Raw genomic sequence first — 24,831 nt, 5'->3', positions numbered from 1 at the left:
TTCAACTATGCGCTATTTTGGCGATTTCGTGGGATAGCAGCAGTGCCGGATTAGCCACATAACAACTGTAGTATTTGCTATGGGCCCCGCGCAAAAGGGGGTCCCGCATGTCCCATAAATTTTTTGAGAGAAACTAATTAAGATATTTTATTTCTTGATGTGGTAAAAGCGTGAAACGTTACAACTTTTCCTTCTGAGACAACACACGTAGAAACTCGGTAACTGACTATTTCCAGTATATATACCAAGCGCTCATTAAAAGAATTTGCTACGGGCCCGGCTTAAGCTTAATCCGTTACTGGATAGCAGCATTAAACTAAGCGCTTTTGAATCGTCACTATAAATATGTCTTTTAAATTACTTGCATCTACCATATGTTCGTAAAAAATAGAGCTCGTGAGAAGAATAGACAAGAAACTCAACGGCCATTCTTTTCAATCAAAAGACTACTTTACAATGGCTGTAATATCGGTAAAAGAAAAAAGATCAGGTAAAATCAGAGGCGTGCAACTCAGGGTATCCTATCGCAGAGGGTAGGGCACAAAAACATTTTGTACCACATATTATTAGTTGAATAAAGGATTATTATTATTATTACGTCAAAATGTTAAATTCAAATAAATTCAGATAAAAATTGTATGAAAATTTATTAACTGTTTGCCAAAACTACTTAACATGACATAGTTTTGTTATTTTTATATCTAAAGAAAATTCTATTATGTTTGTAATAAATTATAAATGCTTCTAATTCTGAATTAAAATTACGGTAATTTTGTACAGGAGAGGTAACCTAGCTCCGTTCGATTCTTCAATGCCGTTGGCTAGGTCTTTGACTTTGAATGGGTGCAGAGCATTTTTGGGGCTACGAGAGGTGCTTTCTTGTTAATCAGAGATTATGACGTATGAATTCCCTGTGCATTGTCCCTGAACACATTTCAAGTCTTCGCTTAGCGGCAGCCAGGAAAACTTTTAGTTCTTTCAAAACTCGATTCAGTTTAGTCTCTGGGACGATTACCGAGCTCTGAGCAGTCTACGTTTTCCTCATATTTCGTTCCCCTTAGCTAGCTTAGCTGGTGTCAGGACGATAGATAGATATGAGAAGGACAAGAAATTTACGAATGGCAATTTTTTTTTGCTGAAACTGAATCTTTAGTTGATCACTATTGCCAAAGCATCTTTTGACTTCTTTTGGTCTTTCGTCTTCTCTCTCTCTCTGCGATAGGATACCCTGAGTTGCAGAGGCTAGGTCCTTCCGAAAGGCTATCCATTATTAAACATAATTAGCAAACTCACTAAAAAGAGGTATGTGTGTGTGCGTGTATGTGTATGAGTGCGTGTGTGTGTGTGTGTTTTTTTTTTTTTTAAGTATTTATTAGTATGTCAAACTGTGCACAAGATTAAATAAATGTTAGTAATTGAATATTAAGTTTTAATTTTAAGAACATTTTCTGTATCTTCGTATTTTAATACTATTAGCCATGATTTTAAAGATTTTGTTAACGAGAATTTATTTACTTTCCTTATATTTTTATTATATTTACTGAAGTAGTTGTAAGCGTATGCCGGGTCATGTCGGGTGATATATGCAGACAGAACCCAAACGTTGCAACGCCAAAGAATCGAACCATGTAGAGATGACTTGATCGTCGATAATTCGAGCCGCTCTTCGTTGTATGCGGTCTGGAAGAAGTTGGTAATGGGGAGCACCGCCCAAAAGTGCAAACAATACTCCATAAATGACTTGTTAAAAATTCCCGATTTCCGAATCACCAGTGCGAGGGTCCGAAAGAGAGGTCCTTTGCACAGAATACCGGCTAGGTTATATTATTATGGTACCCCACAACGGCTCCATTTCTACAGCGAAGCAGTAATGTGTAAACATTATTGTGTTCCGGTCTGAAGGGCGCCGTAGCTAGTGAAATTACTGGGCAAATGAGACTTATCGTCTTATATCACAAGGTAACGAGCGCAATTTTAGTGCCGCTCAGAATTTTTGGGTATTTCAAGAATCCTGACCTATTTCTGACATTGATATAGTGTTTGCTCTGTAAAACAGAGCTGTTCGTGCTATATATCAGCTTGGTTATAGACAGTCTCTCAAAGAAAAATATAAAGAAATAAATATTATGACTGTTCATTGTCAGTACATTTATGAAAATTTAATATACGTTCACAAAAATCGTCACCTTTTTGCTCTTAATAGTAATTTTCATTATTATAACACTAGAAATAAGGGATTGCTTGTAACTAATTCTAGTAGGCTTCATAAGATACGTAATAGCTTTAAGGGTAAATGTATACACTTCTACAATAAAGTCCCAGCCACTGTTAAGGCATTATAAATTTATATAGGCACTTTATATAGGCACTATAAATAAATTTAAATGTTTTATAAAAAAATGGCTCTGTCGTAAATCCTATTACTCCACTGCTGAATATCTAAATGATCGGACAGCCTGGGACTAGATTATGATTTCTTCTTTTCTTGATAGAAATGACTGTACAATATTGTATATTTTTATTGAAAAGAGCGCAAAAAAAGAATGCTGGGAGAGTTACTTGCGCCGCTTCTTCTCTCTCAGAGCGCCATTTGTTTCCGTAGCGGTAGCAGTATCTAGTAGTTATTAAAAATGACATCAAAAAGAATTCTAAAGGAATCAATTTTGAGAAAATAAATGCTTTTTATGCCTTGCCTTTTTATGCCTGAGCGGCACTGCATTGTTATGGCCAGGGTGTATTAATTACCATCAGCTGGACGTCCTGCTCGTCTCGTCCCTTATTTACATAAACAAAAGAAAGAATAATGCACTACAACCAAGAGCTAATGCAACGAGTCAACCCTTTAATCGTCGGAAAAACTCCACAAGACAATTATTCCGTCAGCGTATTAACGCGACTGTCTATGGAAAAGCTGTGTGACCGTGATGAAACTTTTTTGTTTTATTAAAAAAGAATTATTTGACATCGTCCTCACCATAATAGAGATATTAGATTTTGCTGCATAAGAGAAAGACAAAAAAACATTTTTTAGAGTTTAAGAATTTAGGATTTTTCATTAAGGATGAAAAATTATAACTCAGGCAAATAAATAAACAGTCAAATATTTCCAATCAAATTCAATATTTATTAATATTAAACTGGAACTTTATCTTTAATCTATGCAAAGCTTAAATATCGATGTAATTAAAACTTTAGATGGCGTACATTTAATAATATCAGTCCAAATCACAACTGTTGTAATATTATACATAAATTATAATATACACTAGAATTGATAATAATGGTCGACGCACACCAACCAAATAGCAAAGTGCCCTCAACAATATGCATTTATTATAAGTATTAAAAATACGTTTAAGTAATGCATACAGTTATGTGGGAGCTTATTCTCACGAATTTAAAACTGTGCCCACCATGATTAGACAAAAATTTAATATGTAAACCAAAATCGAAAGAATCAATCACTAAAATCGCACTCAAATCGGTTAAACTGTCATTAAAATTGCAGAAAATCATTCTAATAATATTTTTCTAAATATTAACTCCAACAAAAGTTATTCTTTAACTTTTTTTTTCTCTGCCTAAAAGCTAGGGATAAACATACAATAAGAAATTGTAACCTTCATTATTTCTGCGCTACGTGCGTAACGTGTGCGCTATCATCCCTAAAAACATACGCGTATTGACTTCGCTTTGACCTTCAGTTTTTCACCTAATAGCATATCTTAATACAGTTTTGTAGCGGGAATATACTTGAGTAAGATTTTGAAGTATATAATAAGTTTCCATTCCTGTTTCTTATTTTTCGAGGTTATATCTGCGCAAATTAATATTTCTAATCAGTGCGACTTGTGGTTAAGTGTGCGCCAACCATTACTTACACTTTTTTTAAACTTTATACTATAACATTGATTTAATAAATTCTTTATGGACGTTGAGGAACATCTCAAGATATTAATATATAAATTCATATTCTTAATCTACCTAACGTAACCGCTTATTAACGCAATAATTTTTGTAAGTGCTATCTTTTTTCTCATAATGATTAAAATAAAGTTAATAAAAATATTTTATAATCGATTCAAATGTATGGGGTTGGGAGTTCAAATAATCAATAGTTCCGCTGATCGAGTAGGTATTTTAACTTATTAGAGTATTCGAGAGTATATTTCATTAATCAAGCCTTCAATAAATATAGACTTTATTCTTTGCAACAGAAAAAAACATAGTATATTCTTAATTCGAATACAAATAAGAAAAATAAGAAACCCAAATAAATAGAAAAATCTAATTTATATTGTTAAATGGCTGTTGAAGACGCTTCATTTGCCGGTATGACAAAACAAAATCGAAATAATTGTTATACATAATGTTGTTAAACACTTTTATCTACATCCATGCATTAAATCTTCTACTAAATATTCTAAAACAGTTAGCTTATTGCCAACATTAAAACACCCAATGTCTTAATAACCATTACATCATCCAAACGAGTGTTGTAATGAAATTCAGTACAACATTACAACACTCGTTTAGATGATGTAATGGTTACTAGGACTGCTATGTTTAATCTTAGCAGTAAGTTAACTGTTTGAGAATCTTTCATAGAGGATTCATATTATGGGTGTAGATAAAGTCTTTTATTATACTCGGCTTCGCCTCGAGCGATAAACCCACATTCGTTTTTTAATACCCCTTATAACACAATAGTTGCATAAATAACTATTTCATTGATGAATCGGAAGCTAGAATTTTTAACGTTATAAAATACTTAGATAATTTATACATCTAGATACAGTCTCTGATAAAAACAGGCCAGAAATATTACATTAGTCTGCGTGACAAGCTACGTCTCGCGATTTGTACGTACACTCGCGATTTGTATGTCACTTTGTATCAGTGTGCATGAATTGCTTAACATAGATATTAGTTCTAAACTCAATTTTTTTCGACTTTTTTACAGCTGTCATAGTCTCTCTAGACACATAAGTAAAAAGTAATTTACCAAATACTTTACTTGGTTTACAATCGATAATACACATACTGTGTTACTAATAAACGCGAAGTAAAATTATTCCAAATTTAAAACTGGCTGTCTTTACCTTTGTCACTACATAATTACATGACAGAGAAAAGTAATTTTAAACTTGAAGTAACTTTAAATTGATTTATTTAAATGACAGATAATATTGAGAGCATAGTTTTTTACGCCAGTAGCTGAGACCAAAAACTCCAAGAAATAGTAGTAGTCCACGGGCTATGGAACTTGTGTTTAAGGCACATAGCAAAGTAGCTGATACAAAAGCAAGTTAATTCAGATCTCAGGGTGTCTTTCGTAGAAATTTTAGCACCTCGACAATTTAGAATCTTTGGAACCTGTTTTTAAACAATTACCCGATTTAAAATATTTCCGTAAATATCTGTTGGCTTTATGTTTACTTCATACACATAGTTGAGGACTATTTTTTGTTTATAAAAAAATAACGCTGTATTCATATAATTCAGTTATTTTTGTTGTCATCACACAATATGAAAGTTAAAATTTATTACACGATAAATATTACTTTAATAATTTTGATAACATTGGTTAAATTTATACGTGGCAAGAATATTTAAAGCCGTTTTATATAACAACATTATGATGGTTTTAAATTATAGCTAAACATATAAATATACGCGAACAAATATCTGAGATAAATAATATACTTACCTATAAACATTTTCACGATAATACAAATATGATTTTTCAATTTTGAAATCATCAAGAGACGAATTTCATTTTAAAAATTTGATTTTCATATAAAATATTTCATTCGAAAAATTAAATTAACACTGAAACAGTTGCAATATAATAATAATTAATCACAAACAAAACTATATATTTTAATATAACAACAATATTACTAATTGTAAAAGTCCACCCAATGAATAAAAGCTAGCGCTAGCTACTTAGCAGTAATAACATTTTCAGAGCGCACGATTTAAATACCGCTATCATTTTCTGTATATATTTTTAAACTTTAACTCAATATCGTTGAGCTACCTGCATATATAATATAATATCGAAGTAATCTTCGAGAATGCATTAACTATTTAAAAGACCAGTTCTGCTACATACTCGTTGTAAGATAATATTATATATGTACATATATTTAACACGCAATATTACTTAATAATTGACAGAAACAAATAATATAATAAATAGGGCCATATACATTCAAAATTTCAGCATTTTTATTTAAGTGTAATCAAACATCGGATCTGTACAAAATTAAATATTGAATTCGAATATACTTGATTTATTTTGCTAAGTCAACGATAGTCGATTTTGTCTGAACAATGTCATATATGGTAGTCAATATATAATGCAATAGTCAGGTTCGTTTAGGTCCGAAAGTACAGTAAGTCTAAGTCCGTATTCCAGGAAGTGTCTCAATTCTTATTCCTTGATCAAATAAGTGTATTTTGTCACTCTATCCCGTCCCGTTGTATCCCGCATCGTCTCAAAATTTTTGTACTATGTATTAAAACATTTATTTACTCGAATATGGGCCATAGATAGAGACAAGTGGTCAATTTTGTATGTCAAAGCGATTTAGGTGTCTATTTTATAAGTCTTTGAGGTCAAATGAGACTGAATCTTAAAAATATGGGCATTTACATTTGACAGCTGTGGTTCAGGATCCTATCAGATATTAATAAATTAGTTACTGGAGAAAAATAGTTCCTCGTCATAGACCCGGAGATCATACCGCGCCACATTAACAATATAGTTAAAACATGGATACTACTATAGTAGATATAGTGTATTGGACTAGGAAAATATAAAAACAAAGAGTGCATGAAATTTAGAATATAGCGGTCTTTAATACTTTACAATATGTAAAAGAACTTATCTAATTCTTAGATCAATGGGGCAAAAATCCAAAGAACATTAATATAAAAATATATGAAATTTATAATAATGAGTCCATCACTAATTAATATTTACACAATAATATTATATTGAGATTAAATCATACATCTAAAGAAAACCAGGTACACGCAATATTCGACTGTATTATCTACGTGATATGCATAAGAATGACATTAGATACAACATCAAAGATCTAAGTTTACGACGACGTCGGTCGAATTTCGTTTGAAACATACAAAGTACAATAATAATAGCTCGTCATTTGTTTGTATTATTTTATAGTTAGTGTTACTTCATCAGCTCTTTGAAAGTACCAAAAATGCTATAAATTAGCCATGATAAAACCCTCAATGGTTTTCCAGAAAGCGTTCCATCATAATCGATCCACTTCATCATCCAGGGTAGTCTCCAAAGTGCAGCAGGAGACCAACTCCTCAAACGACATGCCATCCAGGGTCATGGTGACTGAGGAGATGCTCTTGAACAAAGCCTCTGAGTCAAGGTCTTCCGGTAACTTTGTGAGGAACTGGGCCGCTGCTATGAAGTCCATGTCTCTTAACTCGTTTTGATATAAGTGAAGAATACCTGTAATTATTAAAACTAAATATTGTAAATGCATAGATTTTAATGTTATTGAACAAGGATGTCATTGTGACAGCAAGATTAACAAATTTGTTTAAGCTCTTCGGCAAATAACAAAAGTTTACAAACAACATTATTAGCTTATCACGCTTACGTTGAATCTGTTTTACGTTACGGACTACTCTTGTGGGGTAACTTTTTATATCGCAAAAAAAATGTGTGAGAGCTATTTGTAACGTGCCACCTGATGAGTCTTGTAGACCTTTGTTTGGAAAACTTGGACTATTACCACTTGCTTGTCTTTATATCTATGAACTGTTTTAAGTTTGTTAAAAGTGTAAGAGTATACAATAAACTGCCCATTAATTTAAAAATATTAAATAAAAGACTTTTTAAGAAAAAACTTAAACACTGGTTGAGTGAGCGATTATTTTATACGCCTAATGAATTTCTGAATGCAAGTAATGTTATGACATGAAATGTGGAACTGTGTAACAATTAATTAAGCGATATTTATTAATTATTTTATTATTATGTTAGTCTGTATTTTTTATGTTTATTTTTTTATTATTATGTTAGTTAAAATTTTATTACCCCTGATGCAGATATATTTCATCATTATGTGTTTAATAACTTATACCATTTACTGTGTTAAATTAATTTGCATGCCTAGTTAAACCTGGCGAAACATGTGAAACTTTAAGATTGTGCCATCGTAACATACCATGTTTTTTACGCAAATAAATAATTTGATTGATTGATTGATTGACAAACATGCGTATCCGGTATCCGGACGCGCTGACACTGTCGCGTTTAGTGCACAGCTGACAGCAAACTTATTTGAACATGTTGCGAAGAAAGATGAATGAATGTTGTTAACCTCTTAATATTTGGGTAATACTTACGAAAACGATTACGAATTCAAAGACGGAGAGAATATCATGTTTACTCAATTAATAAATTTATTGTAAGAGAAATTTATTGTAAGAGAAATTTATTATATATCTCCTTAATTGTAAGAGATACTTATTATATATTTTGTTAATTATAAGAGATATTTATTATATATCTCGTTAACTGTAAGAGATATTTATTATATATCTCGTTAACTGTAAGAGATATTTATTATATATCTCGTTAATTAAAAGAGAATTTATAAGCGGCTTCAATAAAGGAGGAGTTCATCCCAAAACCCAAAACTTTCGACTGGGTGAACCTATTTTGATAATTCCAAAAATTACAATAATCGTAACTAGAATTAGATTAATTAATTAGATTGTATAAAAATACGCAATTATTTTTATACTTTTTAGTGGATATTATATCTATTGTTTTGGAATATTCTTTTGAAGTCGGTTGTTTTTTTGTTAAATTTTTTTATGTTGCCAAAACACAAATTTTTGAAGTGAAAACTTCTTTAGCGGCGTTGAGCACTTTTCTTGGGATGGGTATAAAATGTTAAACTCGCGTCAGGGCACGTGGCCTGATCGAAAATTCGTAAGACAGTCGTTGAAATTATGGATGAAAATTGATTTTTCTGATAGATAAGCTTTTAAGGTAAAATAATTGTAATAATTCTGAAGTGTTAATATTTGTGTAAAACTATTCCCATAATTAATCGCCATAGCGCGTCAACGGACCAACGAGTTCGACCGACGATACTGACCAGCGCTGGACTGAACGCGATCATATGTTTTACATACCTAGCGCGGTGCTGAAGAGAAACGTGTCGCCGTCCCGGAGGAACATGTCCCAGACGCGGCAGGCGGCGTCCAGCGGCATGGCCTTGGCGAAGGCCGTGTACAGCCACTCCAGCAGGTACAGCTCCGGAGCCACCAGCTGGCTGAGCGCCGGCAGGTTGTGCTGCACGAGCCGCTCGTACGCGCTCCACAGACGCTGCGAAATGACGTCAACGTCCACAGGTACAGATAGCAAAAAAAATATACACGTATTTTGTTTCACGAAAGGTTAGTATTCCTCGTCCTTAGATCAGCGATACTTTAGGTGCATGTAGATGAAATTAACAAATTTATAGAAAAACTGTAGACAGTGAGATTGTGTTCAAGTGTTTTATTCGCGTTATAACTATTGTTATTGTATATGGTGGCCGTCAAAATGTGACGGGCGTATGCCCTCCTGTTGCAGAAAAAAATTGCCACTAACCTGCATCATAGCACCATCCCTAGTAAAGGCCGCACGCAATACGGGTCCATCAAGTAGATTGGCGAAGCAAACAAACGCTTGTGGTGCATCCATGTTTAATATCAACACGGCGGCAATAAATGACATGCCCTGGAAGATAAAAAAACTTTGTTGAATTAATTAAACCTTTCCTAGCTACGTAAGTAGAGTCTAAGTAAAGTCTAAGTAAGATTCCCAAATATTTAGCCAAAAAGTCGCGTGTATACAATGTATAGATATATAAAAATTACCTGTATATAACCAATATCTGGCCGATAACAAACATACGCAGCCAGCAGTTCGTGCAAGACATCAAAGTATGGACCACCCGGTTGAAATATACACAAATGTGGGAATGTCCGCGCGATATCCAACTGTATCAGCTCCATAGAGCATTCGTCACTGTACTCCAACAAATTAGGATTCGATTTCGAGCAACACTTCTTTGTAGATGCATCTATATTAGCACTTTTAAGGTTCTGTTCACTAAAGTTTCTGGGAATACTTAGTCTTGGTTTTTCGTCTTTTTCATTCGCAGATAATTTCTCAGTACTCCCCGATAATCTATCGTTTACCTCTTCAGTATTCGTTGCAATTTTATCACAACCACACGTATTATTGACTTTGAGCCGATTTCTTCTGATCTTCGCTTCGTGAAGTTTTTGTTTAGCTTTTGCGACCAGATCTTGGTACATTTCGTGAGTTATTTTAAGTTTATTGTCGATAGCGAGCTGCCAAACTCTCCCTCTTATTGACGGTGGTAACCCACACCACCATAAATCCAATGTTCGTTTCGCGTTCTTCCTGTAAAATAGTCCAACTAAAAATAAAAATAAATCAAATCTCATATTGTTTTTCCTCAATGTTTTCCAATCGGAAATTGAAAATTTGATTATTTTAATAAACTAAGTTTTATAATTTGCAAAATACCACCTACAAAGTAAATGAACAATATTTAATTACCAAAACATTATAATATGGAGGTTGTGGCTAAGCGCGCAACAGCAACAAAAAATTCTCAAGTTCTTTTACAAATCGCTCTGAAGTAGAAAAATAATAATTTAAGCAATTTTATCAGCGTTTGCCGTTTATAGTCTAACAGCATGTATATTTTTTTCAGTTATAATAAGAAAACAAACCACTATTCAAACTGAGCACCAATTACTAACTACCGTTAAAGTAAGAAAACACATACTCAAAGCTTGATAAACCTTTAACGTGGCATTGCCTAAATTCAGGTTAATCTGCCACAAAAGTTTCTTCTGCATATTAATAATATGGTGAATGCCTCAAACTTGCAATGTTATTGCCGAAGATAGTACTAGAAATGGCGAAGTGCCGAAAGGAACTTTTATTTCTTGTCTTTTTTTTGTACTAATCTCTTCCCATATGATCGTGCCGCTACGATCGAATCGTTAACCATCAACTACTGAGAAGAATACTAACATGTTATTCCAATCAGGCAGTATATTCTGCGTCCACTCCTTTGCGTGCCGCGTGAGTCTTTCCTCCATCCTCAAAGACTCTTGCAGCCTTGCATGTCTTGCCGCCGCCTCTCTCTCCACTCTTCTCCTAGCCTCCTCAACCAGCCGAGCATGCTCAGCCTTGTGACGTAGCGCCTCCTCTGTACATTTCGCCGGTAAATTCGAAGGTCTGAAATTACAATAAAAAAAAATTGATAAGTTAGAGTCAACTAGTTATAACGCGAGACTAGACTTTACTAATCGAGGGTTCGTAACTGATGAAATAGCAAGTCCGTTAAAAGAAGAAATATACCTATTATAGAAAAATAAGTCAAAGTCAGACACGAAAGATTAGGTGGTACGTACAAAGATGAAGAGTAGATGTAAAACAACGTTTCAAATTGATAGCTGAACGTGATTCTAGGATAAATTATCTTGACAGATCGTATAAGTGTTTAGAGTTTGTTCTGTTGAGGTACGGAACTCGGAAATTTTAAATTTCATTACAAAATATCCTTGTACATTTATATTATCTTATTTCAAAAATGAAGGAGGCCGTGCAAATATTTGTTAATACCCAGTACTTTCGTAATTAGAAAACTATTAGGGCGTGTGGTAATATTAGCAATAACCAATGCGTACATAATTATATCAATTAGTTTATTTAGTACGAAGCAATTAGCACAAAACGAGTATATTTTGTATGATACCAATTAATGAATTTCCTGTGGTTAAACTATTTGCTAATAATAGAATAATGATTATACATGACAATTTTGATTAATTTGAGTTTAATATTATTAAATAATTTGTTTAATTCTTAACATTTTTAATATTATATAAATTTATTTTATTTTATTTTTATATTATGTCAGTTAAGGAAATAAAAGGCCTTTATTATTATTATTATATATATTTGCACAAATAGACTGACGCAATTTCGCCAAATTTGTCACATTAACTTTCCACTTTCCAAGCAGATGTAGTATAGATATATAAAAATATCACGGCCGTAAACAGAGTTTTGTAAAACTACGTAAAAGAAAACAACATGACACGAACACAAATCATTGAATCAATTAAATTTATAACTGGAACGGAAATTATAACGTTGGTGAGGAATGCACTCCATCCGACAACCCATCGTTAAATTAACGGCCGCCTCGCAATATAAACTACATTCCAGTTTCTGGACAGCTGCAAGCGAGTCGGTTTCTCTACAATAATTTTTAGTTTGAAAACACAGATCAGTTCTAAAATAATCTAGCAGTGTCAAGAATTATTTATATTATTGCAATTTAATATTTTCTTGTAACTAATGCAAGTATTAATTACAATCACACATATACACTAAATCTTTCCTCATTGCTGTATACAGTGTTGTTTTAAATTTAATAATATATTACACCATGCGGGCAGAAAATACGAGGTTCCTGCACTGCACGACATTATGCCCTCGGCTTCGCTTCGGTCTGTTTGGGAATTTCAAACTACTGCCTGTGTGGGGCATACTATTTGTAGTATATATGTAAATTTCATTGAAAAAATCCACACATGCCCCACATTTGCGACACGAGCGAAGCTAGTGACGGATTTTCGACTTTCGACTCATATTAATGTTGAAAATATACATACTTTCGACCAAGGAATACAGAAAAAGTCTTTAGGGCTATCTCAATTGCTGTACATAGAAAATAATGTAACTTATAAATAAATGTGCGAAAATACTCCCAAAAGACTACATAACCCTGCGATTAACAAGCGAACAAGAACACCCGTGAGTGATCCTGCGATCAGTTCAAGAGGATTGTTTTTTTCAACGTCACTAGTAAAAAGTAAAACGTAATTAATTTCAATATCTAGTGATATAAAAATGAATACAGCAAGAAAACAAAGGTCCTCAAACACAGTATTTCCGAAGCGATACAGTCGTAACACGATCCTTGTGCCACTTGCAGTATCACGCGATCCGGACGAACATGAGTCTTCATGAGCACCAATAACATCGTGAGATTAATTGATTGAACGTCGCTCTTTATCGTACGTATCTATTAAGTATTCAATTTTATTGTAGAACAGGAGCATACATACGGGTCACCCCATGGTGTGTAATCACCACGGCCCATGACCTCTTGTAACACCAACTTAATCACAAGAGCTAATTCTATAATTCCCGCAAGTTGAAAGAAGGACATGTTGCCATCTTCTAAGTGGTGTCATAGTGACATCAACTCTAAGCGCACACTTTACCAATCAACAATCAGAATTATTGTTTGCAGACTGACGACTGTCTGCTGACGTCGCGGTCCACGCTTATATATTTCATAAACCCGTCTATTTTTTGAGTTATTAAATCTTTATTATCTTTGTCTACAGGCCTGATGAGAAAGCTCGGCTCGGAGTTTCCCTGTAAGATCGAATCAGAAATAAGGAAATACACAGGACAACCAAAGTCACCGACATAGCCCAAATGATTGCGAAACTGAAGTGGCAGATGGCTATTAGGGCAGTAAAGTCTTCGAATGGCAACCACGTACCGGAAGACGCAGTGTTGGTAGGCCCCCCACGGGATGGACTGATAATCTGGTCAAGATCGCTAGAATACATTGGGTGAGGGCACCGCAGGACCAAACATCGTTAAGATCTTTAGCGGTGGCTTTTGTCCAGCAGTGGACGTCTTCAGGCTCATATATGAAAATCATTATTCTCAACAAACTTACTAGATTGATGAATGAATGATGCGCCGCGAAATCGATTGCGGAAAGTGGCTACTCGAGTAGCCACTTGAAGAAAATTGAAGAGCTTGTCGCAAATATTTATTTTCTACTATCATGATAACTAACGTGACGGACCATACGATATTTAGGCATCATATAGGTATCGTAGCCAATGACGTTCTATACATATACCCCCTTATTCATAATGGTCCGCTAACTTTAAACAGCCGCTTAGGAGTTTTTTCTCATTCAGACTTAGGTCAATAGAAGAAGACAGCGTGAGAATTAGCAATGCTTTAAGTTTGCAGACTATTATGAATAAGGAGGATAGACAAATCGCGTCGTATAAAAACAAAGCCGAAATACGGAACATGCTAAAAATTACATCATAATCAGCTTCGACTGCTGTATCTATACATTGCCGCATTTACTCCAGTTGTTTAAAACATTCTTGGTGAATAATCAGAAAAGTAAGACAGTTTGATTAATAGTGTAGACCCCTACAGTGCCTAATCGACGGGAACTAAACTGTAAGACAATAAAAATAAACCGACTTTAAAAACTTCTCCCAATAATATTTCAGCTTTAAATCGCTCATGAACTCAAGCATTATAGAAAAAGCTATTATTACCCAAACAAACCACAAACATAATGTTCTAAATATTTATTTATTTATTTATTTGGAAACAAATACAGATACATCCTTAAACATAAAGTAGATAAAGTAAAAATAGAAATATGGACACAAGGATGTCTCCTTAAACAGTTTCACTAAGTACACTTGATATTTAAATTTACACTTACATTACACTTAGTTGCAGACAACCAGTTGATAAATAAATCTAACATAATGCATGGTAGACATTGTTACAATTTAGATGAAATTACGTGATTTCTAACTTACTCTGTTTGTGCCAGGATTTGTTTTATTCTGAGTTTGTAAGTTTTAGAGGAACACGAAAACATATCTACATCATTAAATCTAGAGTTATAATACTTGTCATAACGATGATCGATTTGGCACAAATGAATAAGCATGAATAGCGGACACATTAAGTGGAACGTCGAATTGGGGTCGTGGAGCGAGCTCCAGACCTGAAACCTGCAATCACGAAGTGAACCGCGATGAACTGATGAACAGGTTACTCGTAGGCGCAGACTTACATGCCACATAGCTACCTCATGTTTTGTAAAATTTATTACAAACCAGAAATTTATTTACGCAACGCAAACCATTTACTTCTTTTAAACAGCATTACTGGACCTTATAGAGATTATGACCGTATTAAATTTTAAACTACACACATAGTAGCTAAATAAGTTTAAATAGTTATTGTTAGAAACAACATAAGTTGTCCTTTGCGTTTTGCCTAAAATTTTGTCCATGTCAGATCTAGTGCTATCTAAAGTTTTATCTACCTACAAGTCATATAACTAGTTTACACTGTTTACACCGTATAGAGTTAGTTCTTATTATTTTCAAAATTGGAACGCGTTTATTACGTCACAAAATTCCCTTTTCCCGCAATTTTACATGTATTGCCAGATTAATATTGAACAAAAATAATAGTGTGGTGTGTCAAAGGAAACAGAACTGCAGTGATTGCCTTGAACAATGTGAATATGGAGCCGTCGGTAATTTACAAGACACATTAAAAGCTAGGTATCAGTCGTATGCTCGTATATCATATTATCAATAAGTATACCAATACATCTTTTTTGGAAGACCATAATAGATCGTTACTTGTAAAAGTAAAATACTGTTAATGCTGATAAATTCTATAGAGAAACAATAATATTTATCGAGAGAAATAAAGATTTCCGCTAGGATAGAAAAATCTTAGCGGATGAACGCGGGAGTACAGAAATATCCTTTTGGTTAGTGATGAATTTTTCACAATTGAAGAACAATACAAGACGCAAAATAACAAAGTGGACACAGCTTCAAAGAAGCTTTCCAAGTGGTCGGAGAAATAAAGTACAGAAATATTATTTTGGCTGATGAACAAATTTTTACAATGGAAGAACAATTACAAGGAGCAAATTTACAAAGTGGACCCTTATAGCATCAAAGAAGCTATCTAAGCTAATAAGTGGTCGGAAACAGTATAAGTGGTCATCATCCTGTGTTATCAAGGAGTCACAAAGCTACACTTTTGTGAAAAAGGACCTAAAAGACTTGCAAAAGACTGTCTTACATTTTGTTGTGAAACCTCTTTGCAATATGCTAAATAAAATTATTGTACCTCAGATTTTTTAAGCAAGACCTCACTATGCACCTGTAACAAGGCACGAACTACCCAAACTTGACTTGAAGTTAACGTTCCGAACTTGAAGACTGGCTCTCGTCTAGCCCAGATCTGAATCCACTGGACTACAAATTATACAACACACCGATATTGATTCGCTTAAGAAAACTCTAGAACAAACAGTCACTAAATCTCCCGGAAGTAGTGAGTTAATCCATATATTCATGGCTACACAGATTAAAGGCATACTAAATTAAAGCCAAGCCAATACTCATTTCGAAAGGAATTATATTAAATTAATTGCTGAGATTAAAATAAATAAGTACAAAACAGGTTTTATTTAGATTAACATATGTGAACCTGAAGTTATCCCCACACTAGGTAAAATATTCGACGCTAAAAAAATTCAAAGCCCACTCAAACTTCCAAGTATATCCCAGACGCGCCCATTGAAGTAAAAAACGATGCTTTGTTCGTGGCATTAAAATATGAAATACAATCCATTTAATATGACCCCTCAGCAGTCAGAGCTATTGTTCGAAATACATGATGCAGGCTATTGAACCTGGAATTTAGAGTTGAACGCTCCACGAATGTTAATAATTCATTCTGCCCCGATAAGATGCCGCGATTGAAAAATACAAAAATTATGAACTAATTCACGAGCTAAAATGTTGTTTAGTTTATATATTATTTATTATAAGTAGCGATGAACGAAGAAGACTTTCATCTGATGGTTAAGAGGCTCAAATGCTCAATTCGTAATATGTGATCAAATCGCTGTCTTAATAACTGTGCGTGACAGAAAAAAAACACACCTTTTGAAATACGGACCTAAGCTACACTTGTCATTTTAAATGTTAAGGTGTTGGTAGCGCAGGAAATCACTAGGTACCGCTATAAATTCTGGACGAGTAAGAATGCCTTTTCACTTTCCCAACACCAGAAGACATACTTGAGGGTGAGCGGTGAAATGATCACCCTGAACCATGAAGTTGCGGTTTCCATTATTTGTTATTGCGTGAATGGAAATATTTTGAAAGTTAAACTGTTGATAAGTTTACCATTGAGATTGTGGCATTCAATGCCGTAATACTTTTCCACTTCCCGCAATAAAATAAAAGCAAGTTACAAATGGGTTTTTATCATTCGCCACTTTGAACTTCTGCTTATTAATAACCGGTTATGAAACGTGCATATCCATTTAGCTGTATTGGTTGTACCTCATTCTTTCAGTATTCTTCTTTTTGGCTTTCCATACGTACTTTTCCACACACATATAATTTTGCCTGTCCCAAGTCCCAGAGGGATAGGCAGATATTACACATTTTCACTTGCTTCTTCCTGTAGGATCATTTCTTTCACGCTAACTTACTTTTGGTTCTCTACTCCTGGCTCCACACTTGACAATATTTGTATATGAGAACGTGCGCACGAGCATAAACGATCTACGAATTCGAGCCTTGACATATATTTAAAAAAATCGATTTGCTTTATATATTGGTGGATCGGTGGCTGATGATACTAAGAGAGAAATTATATATAAATTTGAAAGATCGTGAAAATAAGCGTTGACTTCTCTGATTTCCATCTTTTGTTATCTGACTGATCTGACCTTTATGTTAATTAGAATAAAAAAGTAAATATATATAAAACGTACTGCACCTAATGTTAAAATGTTGATGCGAGTATTTTAATAAACGGAGAGGACTTACAAGACGGGAACTGTATTCCTAGCTTTTACTATTGATTATATATTACAATAAGAGATCGTTAAATAGGTTTAGTTCATTTGCCTTAATTAGACTTGTCTAACTTAGAACCTAAGTCAATTGAACGCCTCTGGTTTCTAATAATCGATAGAACATTGAAATCGGACGCTTAGTCTAGTTACATTTACAGTATTATGTTCTATGGTATATAATATGCTGCAATGCAACCGATATTTATATAAATTTAATAGGTCCTAATGAACTATTCAGGAATAAACATTTTATGAGATTTCTCCTCGATGCGGTTTTCAAGGAGCTTTCTTCCACGTACCAGTCACGTCAAGCTGTGGAATGAGCTTTCTTGTGCGGTGTTTCCGCGACGATACGACATGACATACCTTTAAAAAAAAAGCGCATACATCTTCTTAAAGGCCGGCAACGCTCCTGTGATTCCTCTGGTATTGCAAGAGAAAGTGGGCGGCGGTGATCACTTAACACACAATATTAATTGTTAAACGTTTGTGTGGTAAAGGTTAATCTAATCTATAAATTTCTCGTGTCATGATGTTAAACTTTGAACTCCTCCGAAACGGCTTGACCGATTCTTATGAAAGTTTGTCCGATTCTCAGACCTACCCAATATAGGTCTGAGAATCGGACAACATATATTTTTCATCCCCCTAAATGTTAAGGGTGGTCCAAACGATTTTTTTTTGACATTTTTTTTTAAATTTGTTTGATTAATTTTAAGATTTAAAAAATACGTACTTCAAATTTTCACCCATCTACGATCAACAGTTACTTTTGTATCGCGATTTTAATATCGGCAATACAACGTTTGCTGGGTCAGCTAGTATAATATAAGTGACTATAAACGATACATTCTCAGGCGTTGGCTGACAGGATATTTAAGGTAATGATGTTTTTATTTCACGAGCTGCGTCTCACGAAGCTAAGCCTAACATTCTTTGAAATTGAAGATTATAATTAAAAAGAAAACTGTTTTATTATAGGTATACCTGTCGTGCTGAATGAGCGCAATGGAACTCGCAACCAAGTCTTCAAACTGCTTCTCACTGGCGGAACTACCCTGTCTCTTGTGGTGGTGTGGAGTGTTGGCTGCCGACGAGGCAGGCGTCAGGGCCTTCTGAACATCTGTACCCTTCGCCAGGTTGCCGCTAGATTTGCTACCGAACAACCGCCAACTTCCTGACGAGCCAGATTCTTGACTTTTCGCTGACGAGTTGCTCTTCCAAGGGAACACTCCTCTGAAACAAATAAACTAACATAAAAATTCATTTTATCCATTTACAAATACTAGCTTTACTTATTTATATAATACTCGGTGCCATATATTTACGGTGTTTGGGAATGACGCGTATTTTGGATTAAATTGCCGGTGCCTAAAGGCTAATATTAGACTATCCAATATTTCTCATAGAAATGTGATTTGATATCTGTCAAATTCTAGGATTGTTAGTAAATAATGCTGTTCTTCATTTTAACATATTATGCTTACTGTCATTCATACATCATGTTTATTCAAGATGGATACCGATTTAGTCGCGTTTTGCGTTGCTATAAACATCTACAATTAATCAATAACTTCGTATTTTCGATATTCCAATCGAAATTTTTCAATTTTGAATACGCCATTTTTGAGGGAAGACATATGATCATAATTGTACACTAGCTGTCAAACAGGATCCAATATCTCATATCAATCAAAGCTGTGGAATGAGCTTCCTTGTGCGGTGTTTCCGGGACGATACGACATGGGTACCATCAAAAAAAGCGAAACGCTCCTGTGATTCCTCTGGTGTTGCAAGAGATTGTGGGCGGCGGTGATCACTTAACAACAGGTGACCCGTACGCTCGTTTGTCCTCCTATTCCATAAAAAAAAAATCAATATATCATAGAACAATTACACATTAGACATAATATCAGATCATAGACAATATGTTGTTATTATCAACGTCATCGTCATAGGTTCTCCATATAACTATGATCATATTTATATGATAGTCTAATGTTAGCCTGAGTATGATGATTGACACCCTTTGATTAAATATTTTAACTTCACCTCGCTTTTTTCCTGTCTGTTTTCAATCTGTCCTTTGACTAATGACGCTAAAAGAATAGTAGCACCGAAATAAATCCAATTAATACAATATAACCTCGGTTCGTTTTGTTCAAACAAGCAAATGCGTCATAATGGAATTTTATTGTTTGATAATGTTACCTACGTTATTGGTGTAACATGTAACGGGTAAACGGTAAAGCTAATAATAACACACGGAAATTACTGATTAGTATTCAATAGCTTATCAGTAAATTCCATTGCATTTGCATTGCTAGCTTATAGGCCCTTCCTTATAGGTTCTTTTGTTTGACAGCGGTTATCAATATCTATGACTTCTTTAAAAAAAACCTGTCAAGTTTGTAGTTTGACTCCCACACGAAGGGTTCCGTACAAGATAGTATAACACGATGAATTATTTAAGTACTTTCATAAAAGAACTCTCTGTAAAGGGTAAATAAATATTGTAATTTACCTTTTACACTCGTTTATTTCACTCAAAAGGAAACACCTACTATGAAGATTCTTTAGTTACGGATTCGTACAAAACTTTCATCACCTGTGAAGATATCAAATACGGCATTCGACGCACCTCTATATTACTTTGGTAGGTTTACGCGAGCGCTTTGTTAGTCTTCCGTGATTTTTTTATATCCAAAGCTTAAATGCCCAAGTGAGATTTTCAGTACCAGAATTGGTAATTGAGTGGCCTACACTCACTTATCAGCCTCAGTTATGCGCAGCACAGTAATTATGTTATCATAAGCTGGCGCCGATGGAGCACTTCTCTGGGGGTCATGATGGTATTTTTACCAATTTATTGTACCAGCTCCAAAAAGCGGCAAGTGATAGGCTTCGTCATGAAGCATAATCTAAGTTTATCGTAACTTTTTAGGAAATTCATAATAAACGACGCGCTACACTCACTCTACAAATTACCGCCAATTTTAAATGGTTAATTAACAAGTTAATTAAATATAGGTACAACGTCGAGTTACCAAAGTTCTAGATTAAAAATTTAAATAATTTTTTTATTGAATTTCTTTCTCATCACCTATTTCGAAACACGTCCAGTGTTATCTTGTTTATGTATTATGATATCGAGTTAATATTACGAACTTAATAAAAAGCTATCTTACAGTAGGTACTTGCCCAGTGTTTCAGTAGAAATCTAGTGCACAATATAGTAAAGTTGTTCATTATATCGTCAATCATCATAACCTCAAAATTCACTTTCTCCAACAATTACAAGTGAAGCCTGCACACTGGTGAAAGTAACAAATGATAATTTAATACGTATCGACCAACAGGGACATTCAAACGCACCTGGCATAACAATATAATTCAATTATTGCATTAATTACTACCCACATTCTGACAATGAATAACAAGTGTTTACCTACGTGCATATTAGAATTGTCATTACATTATTTTTGAGCCGGGACATAAAAAGGGGAGGTTTTCGTCTGTTTTTCTTTATTGTGCATGCTATTCACCACCAATTGTGAAACTATTTATGTGATTCTTAACAATCTGTTATGTTTTTAAGGTGATAACCCTAACTTCTGGGATTAAAACACAAATAAAATTTGAAAACAAATCATAATGAATAATGCGGGACTCGAATCCACGTCCTCTCGCGTTTTTACGAGTGCTCTTCCAACTGAGCTAACCGTTCGAGTGACGTATCGTCATAAAATCTTGTATGCCCTGTTCATCGTGAGTTCTGTTTTCAAATTTTATTTGTGAATTGTGATTTATGTGATTTTAGTAGTATTTTGATCAATTTTATTGAAAGTCAAGTCAGGTTCCGCGACTGACCACGTTTATTTCAGCATATTATTTCAATTAACGCAACTGTTTCGCTAGTGACGGGATTCGAATGAAACAAATGCTAACAATTTACGCGGTGCTTGCTACAATATTATATAACCAAAACGCCTTAAAATCGCCGTTTCCGAGCTAATCGTCCAAAAACAAACAAAAAACGTTTTTAATATATATATATATATATATATATATATAAATACATGTAATATTAATCGTCATAAAAAAATTTAAAACTTATGGCCATTTAAGTTTAACCAGACAAAATTTGAAAATTTCCAAATATCTTACAACAGCATCATTGTAGTTTGTTAAATCTTCCAAAGACTTTACGATCAAATTTACTGCGCATAATTAATTCGCTAAATGCTAACGTCGTGCAAAACACGCCAATTACAAGTATTACGTATTAAGACTCACAAGAACCTTCATTATCAACATGCAAAACATATTATCCAATATTAAACTGCAGTCTGCATGCTTTTATCAACTTCTATCTTATTAGCAGCACCACCATTGCAGATGCAATTTCTATTCGTTAGAAAATAACTACTTCTCTCGCTTACACGCGACGATTTATATGTTGACAAATATATTGAAGACTTGCTGACCCGACAGACGTTGTTCTGTATATAATAAATAAAATAATGTTTTTATATGAATTTGTCAATAATCATAACATCAAAAATTACTTCGTAAAATATGCAGCCTGCTGTCGTAAGGAAACTGTTTCACAGCAGAACTGTCAAACCGTGCGTCAATAAATTCTCTCATAGAAATTATGTATGGACACATCAAAGGAAAAACAAATTTGTTGTTTTTATTTAATTTAGCAAGCTTTTTCCTATTTATTCACCTTTTAAACTTTCTCTGGACTTCCACGAATAATTCAAGATCAAAATTAGCCAAATCGGTGCAGCCGTTCTCGAGTTTTAGCGAGACTAACGAACAGCAATTCATTTTTATATATATAGATAAGTTGTTTGAATTACAGTTTCATTAAGGTTACTTCACTGTTATGACTGACAATGGGATGACAGTTGCAGTCTATGTGAGAGGCCTTTACCGCCAAGCGTGTAGGCACTATTTTTATTTCGGCTTTTACTGGACACCGTTAATTACTAGGCTAATGTGCCCCCATTATCATGTGTCAAGGAGACGACGATATACAATAGCAATGCCACTCAAGAGTTTTGGTTGTTTCTAGAATCCTAAGCGGCAAGGGCAGGGCGTGTATAACGTGAACGTCTTGCTCGTCTTATCACTTCTTCCCATCAAACAATAATTAACGTATGAAGATGAGAGTAAATGAGTGTACCCGTGTGCGTACACGGGTCACTATAGGGTATGTGACGTCCGCCAGAATCTCTCGATGAAAAAGTTGATGATGGATGAAAATACCTGGAAAACCGCACTATGAATGAACGCTGCACACCCATAGGCGAGAGTGGTGTCTGAGTTGGAACTGTGTGATGCCTTAATGGAGTTCGGAGCATGAACCTTTACAAAGACACCAAAGATGTTTTTGAACTAAAATTACAATCAGCCGTAAAGTTAGCCTAATAGAGGTTCATAATATGTAAATACCTACCTACCTATTTCAAAGTGCGGTTTTATAAACAAGCCCCGGAAGATAGATCACTTAGCCAGTGTACCCTTAGGCTAAGAGTCCCTTAAAAGTATCCCTAACTTAAAAACGTTTTCACCATACTCGGAGATTAAGAAAAAGTCATCTGGTTGAGAGATTACTATCGAATTTCATGGGGATTTTATAATCCCCATGTATGTATAGTTTTAATTATTTTTGTTTATTTTTCATTCGTGGATTAAAGGTATGTAGACTGGATTCATTAGTGCCGATAAAAGATTGTATTTCTTCTATATTTAAATAAAGCAATTCGTGCGAAATGATTCCCTATCCATTCTAAAATATTCAGAAATTCACAACACTGTTTAATTTTCATTTCTGTGGCACTTTATTTTCCCTAAACCCCGTTATGCGAGATTCCTAATTTTAAACAAAGATGTAACAGACGTTTAATTGGCAAGTAAAAATTATTATTACACATTATATTTGTGAATATTTCAACACCGTCAACTAAAAATTACTGATATTCACCTATTATTAAATTTGTGTTTTCCAAACATAGATATATCATGTTCTTCTTTCATATAAAATCAAAACATTAAAATAACTACCTACATAAATCATCCCAACATTGTGTCTAGAACGAGTTTGAAACAAGTTTAGTCTGATCGTAAATAACAGTTCACATAAACAGCCTTGCATAAGCAACTCCGAGCACGTAACAAAAAGCATGCGCGTGCGCCGGTGCCGGGCGGTGCTTGGTACGCGTACTCGCAAGTCGCAATGCGACCTCTCAAGTCGCCACTAAATAACTACAGTTCACACGTTTTATATCCATAATATTCGCGTACAACTTGTCCATTACTACGAAATAAATTCTAATTTCTGTAACATACAAAATTTTGTTATAGATACCTATGTTTAAACTCAACTCGAATATTTTAAAAACAATATCATGTATATTTTGACTAAGTATACTTTACGTATATCCTTACATTATTAATATTAAACTATGTACGTATATACTTGTCTATGCTTTTACAACAAGATCCCAGAAAATGTTGAAAACAAAATACGAAATTCAAAAGAATTGTTAAAAATCGTTTTTGTGGAAAAGCTACTATAACATAAATGACTTTCTTAATGATACCACAGATTGGGAATGGAGTGACCGCCATCAGGCTATTAAATATTGAATATTATATTATATTAATATATTGTACGATATTTACGTTGTAACCATATTTTTATGAACAAAAAAAGAAGCCCGCTGAGTTTGTTGCGCCCGTTCTTCTCAGTTCTGACTTCTGAGGCATACTTTTTTGAATGGGTGGTAGTTTTTGACTTTCAATACCCAATTTCGAATAAAAATATTTGAATTCGAATATATACGTATTTAAAACCGCAATAAACAGTTGAAGATATGTTCGCATTTCATTCTCGGGTGAGTCTCATCAATATTCCATTGAAACTTGAATCGAGAATACCTTGGCTTGAACTGGACCATTGCCAAGA

General features: G+C 34.1%; 1 protein-coding gene across 1 annotated transcript in view; it reads right to left on the bottom strand.

Annotated features, from left to right (window-relative positions):
- Positions 1-3,103: 3,103 nt before the first annotated feature.
- Positions 3,104-24,831, bottom strand: part of LOC126976585 (TBC1 domain family member 14-like) — a 42,796-nt gene continuing 21,068 nt past the window's right edge. Inside the window, exons 2-7 of the mRNA XM_050824980.1 lie at positions 18,840-19,088; positions 11,126-11,332; positions 9,931-10,483; positions 9,662-9,790; positions 9,202-9,394; positions 3,104-7,501 (exon numbers count right to left, since the gene is read on the bottom strand). Of these exons, the coding sequence (XP_050680937.1) occupies positions 7,290-7,501; positions 9,202-9,394; positions 9,662-9,790; positions 9,931-10,483; positions 11,126-11,332; positions 18,840-19,088 (1,543 nt within the window). The 3' untranslated portion in view covers positions 3,104-7,289. The remainder of the gene's footprint in view (positions 7,502-9,201; positions 9,395-9,661; positions 9,791-9,930; positions 10,484-11,125; positions 11,333-18,839; positions 19,089-24,831) is intronic.

The sequence above is a fragment of the Leptidea sinapis genome, chromosome 41 (genome assembly GCF_905404315.1).
Source record: "Leptidea sinapis chromosome 41, ilLepSina1.1, whole genome shotgun sequence".
NCBI lineage: Eukaryota > Metazoa > Arthropoda > Insecta > Lepidoptera > Pieridae > Leptidea > Leptidea sinapis.
The sequence above is the reverse complement of the archived record's forward strand: the minus strand, read 5'-3'. Positions and strand labels throughout refer to the sequence as shown.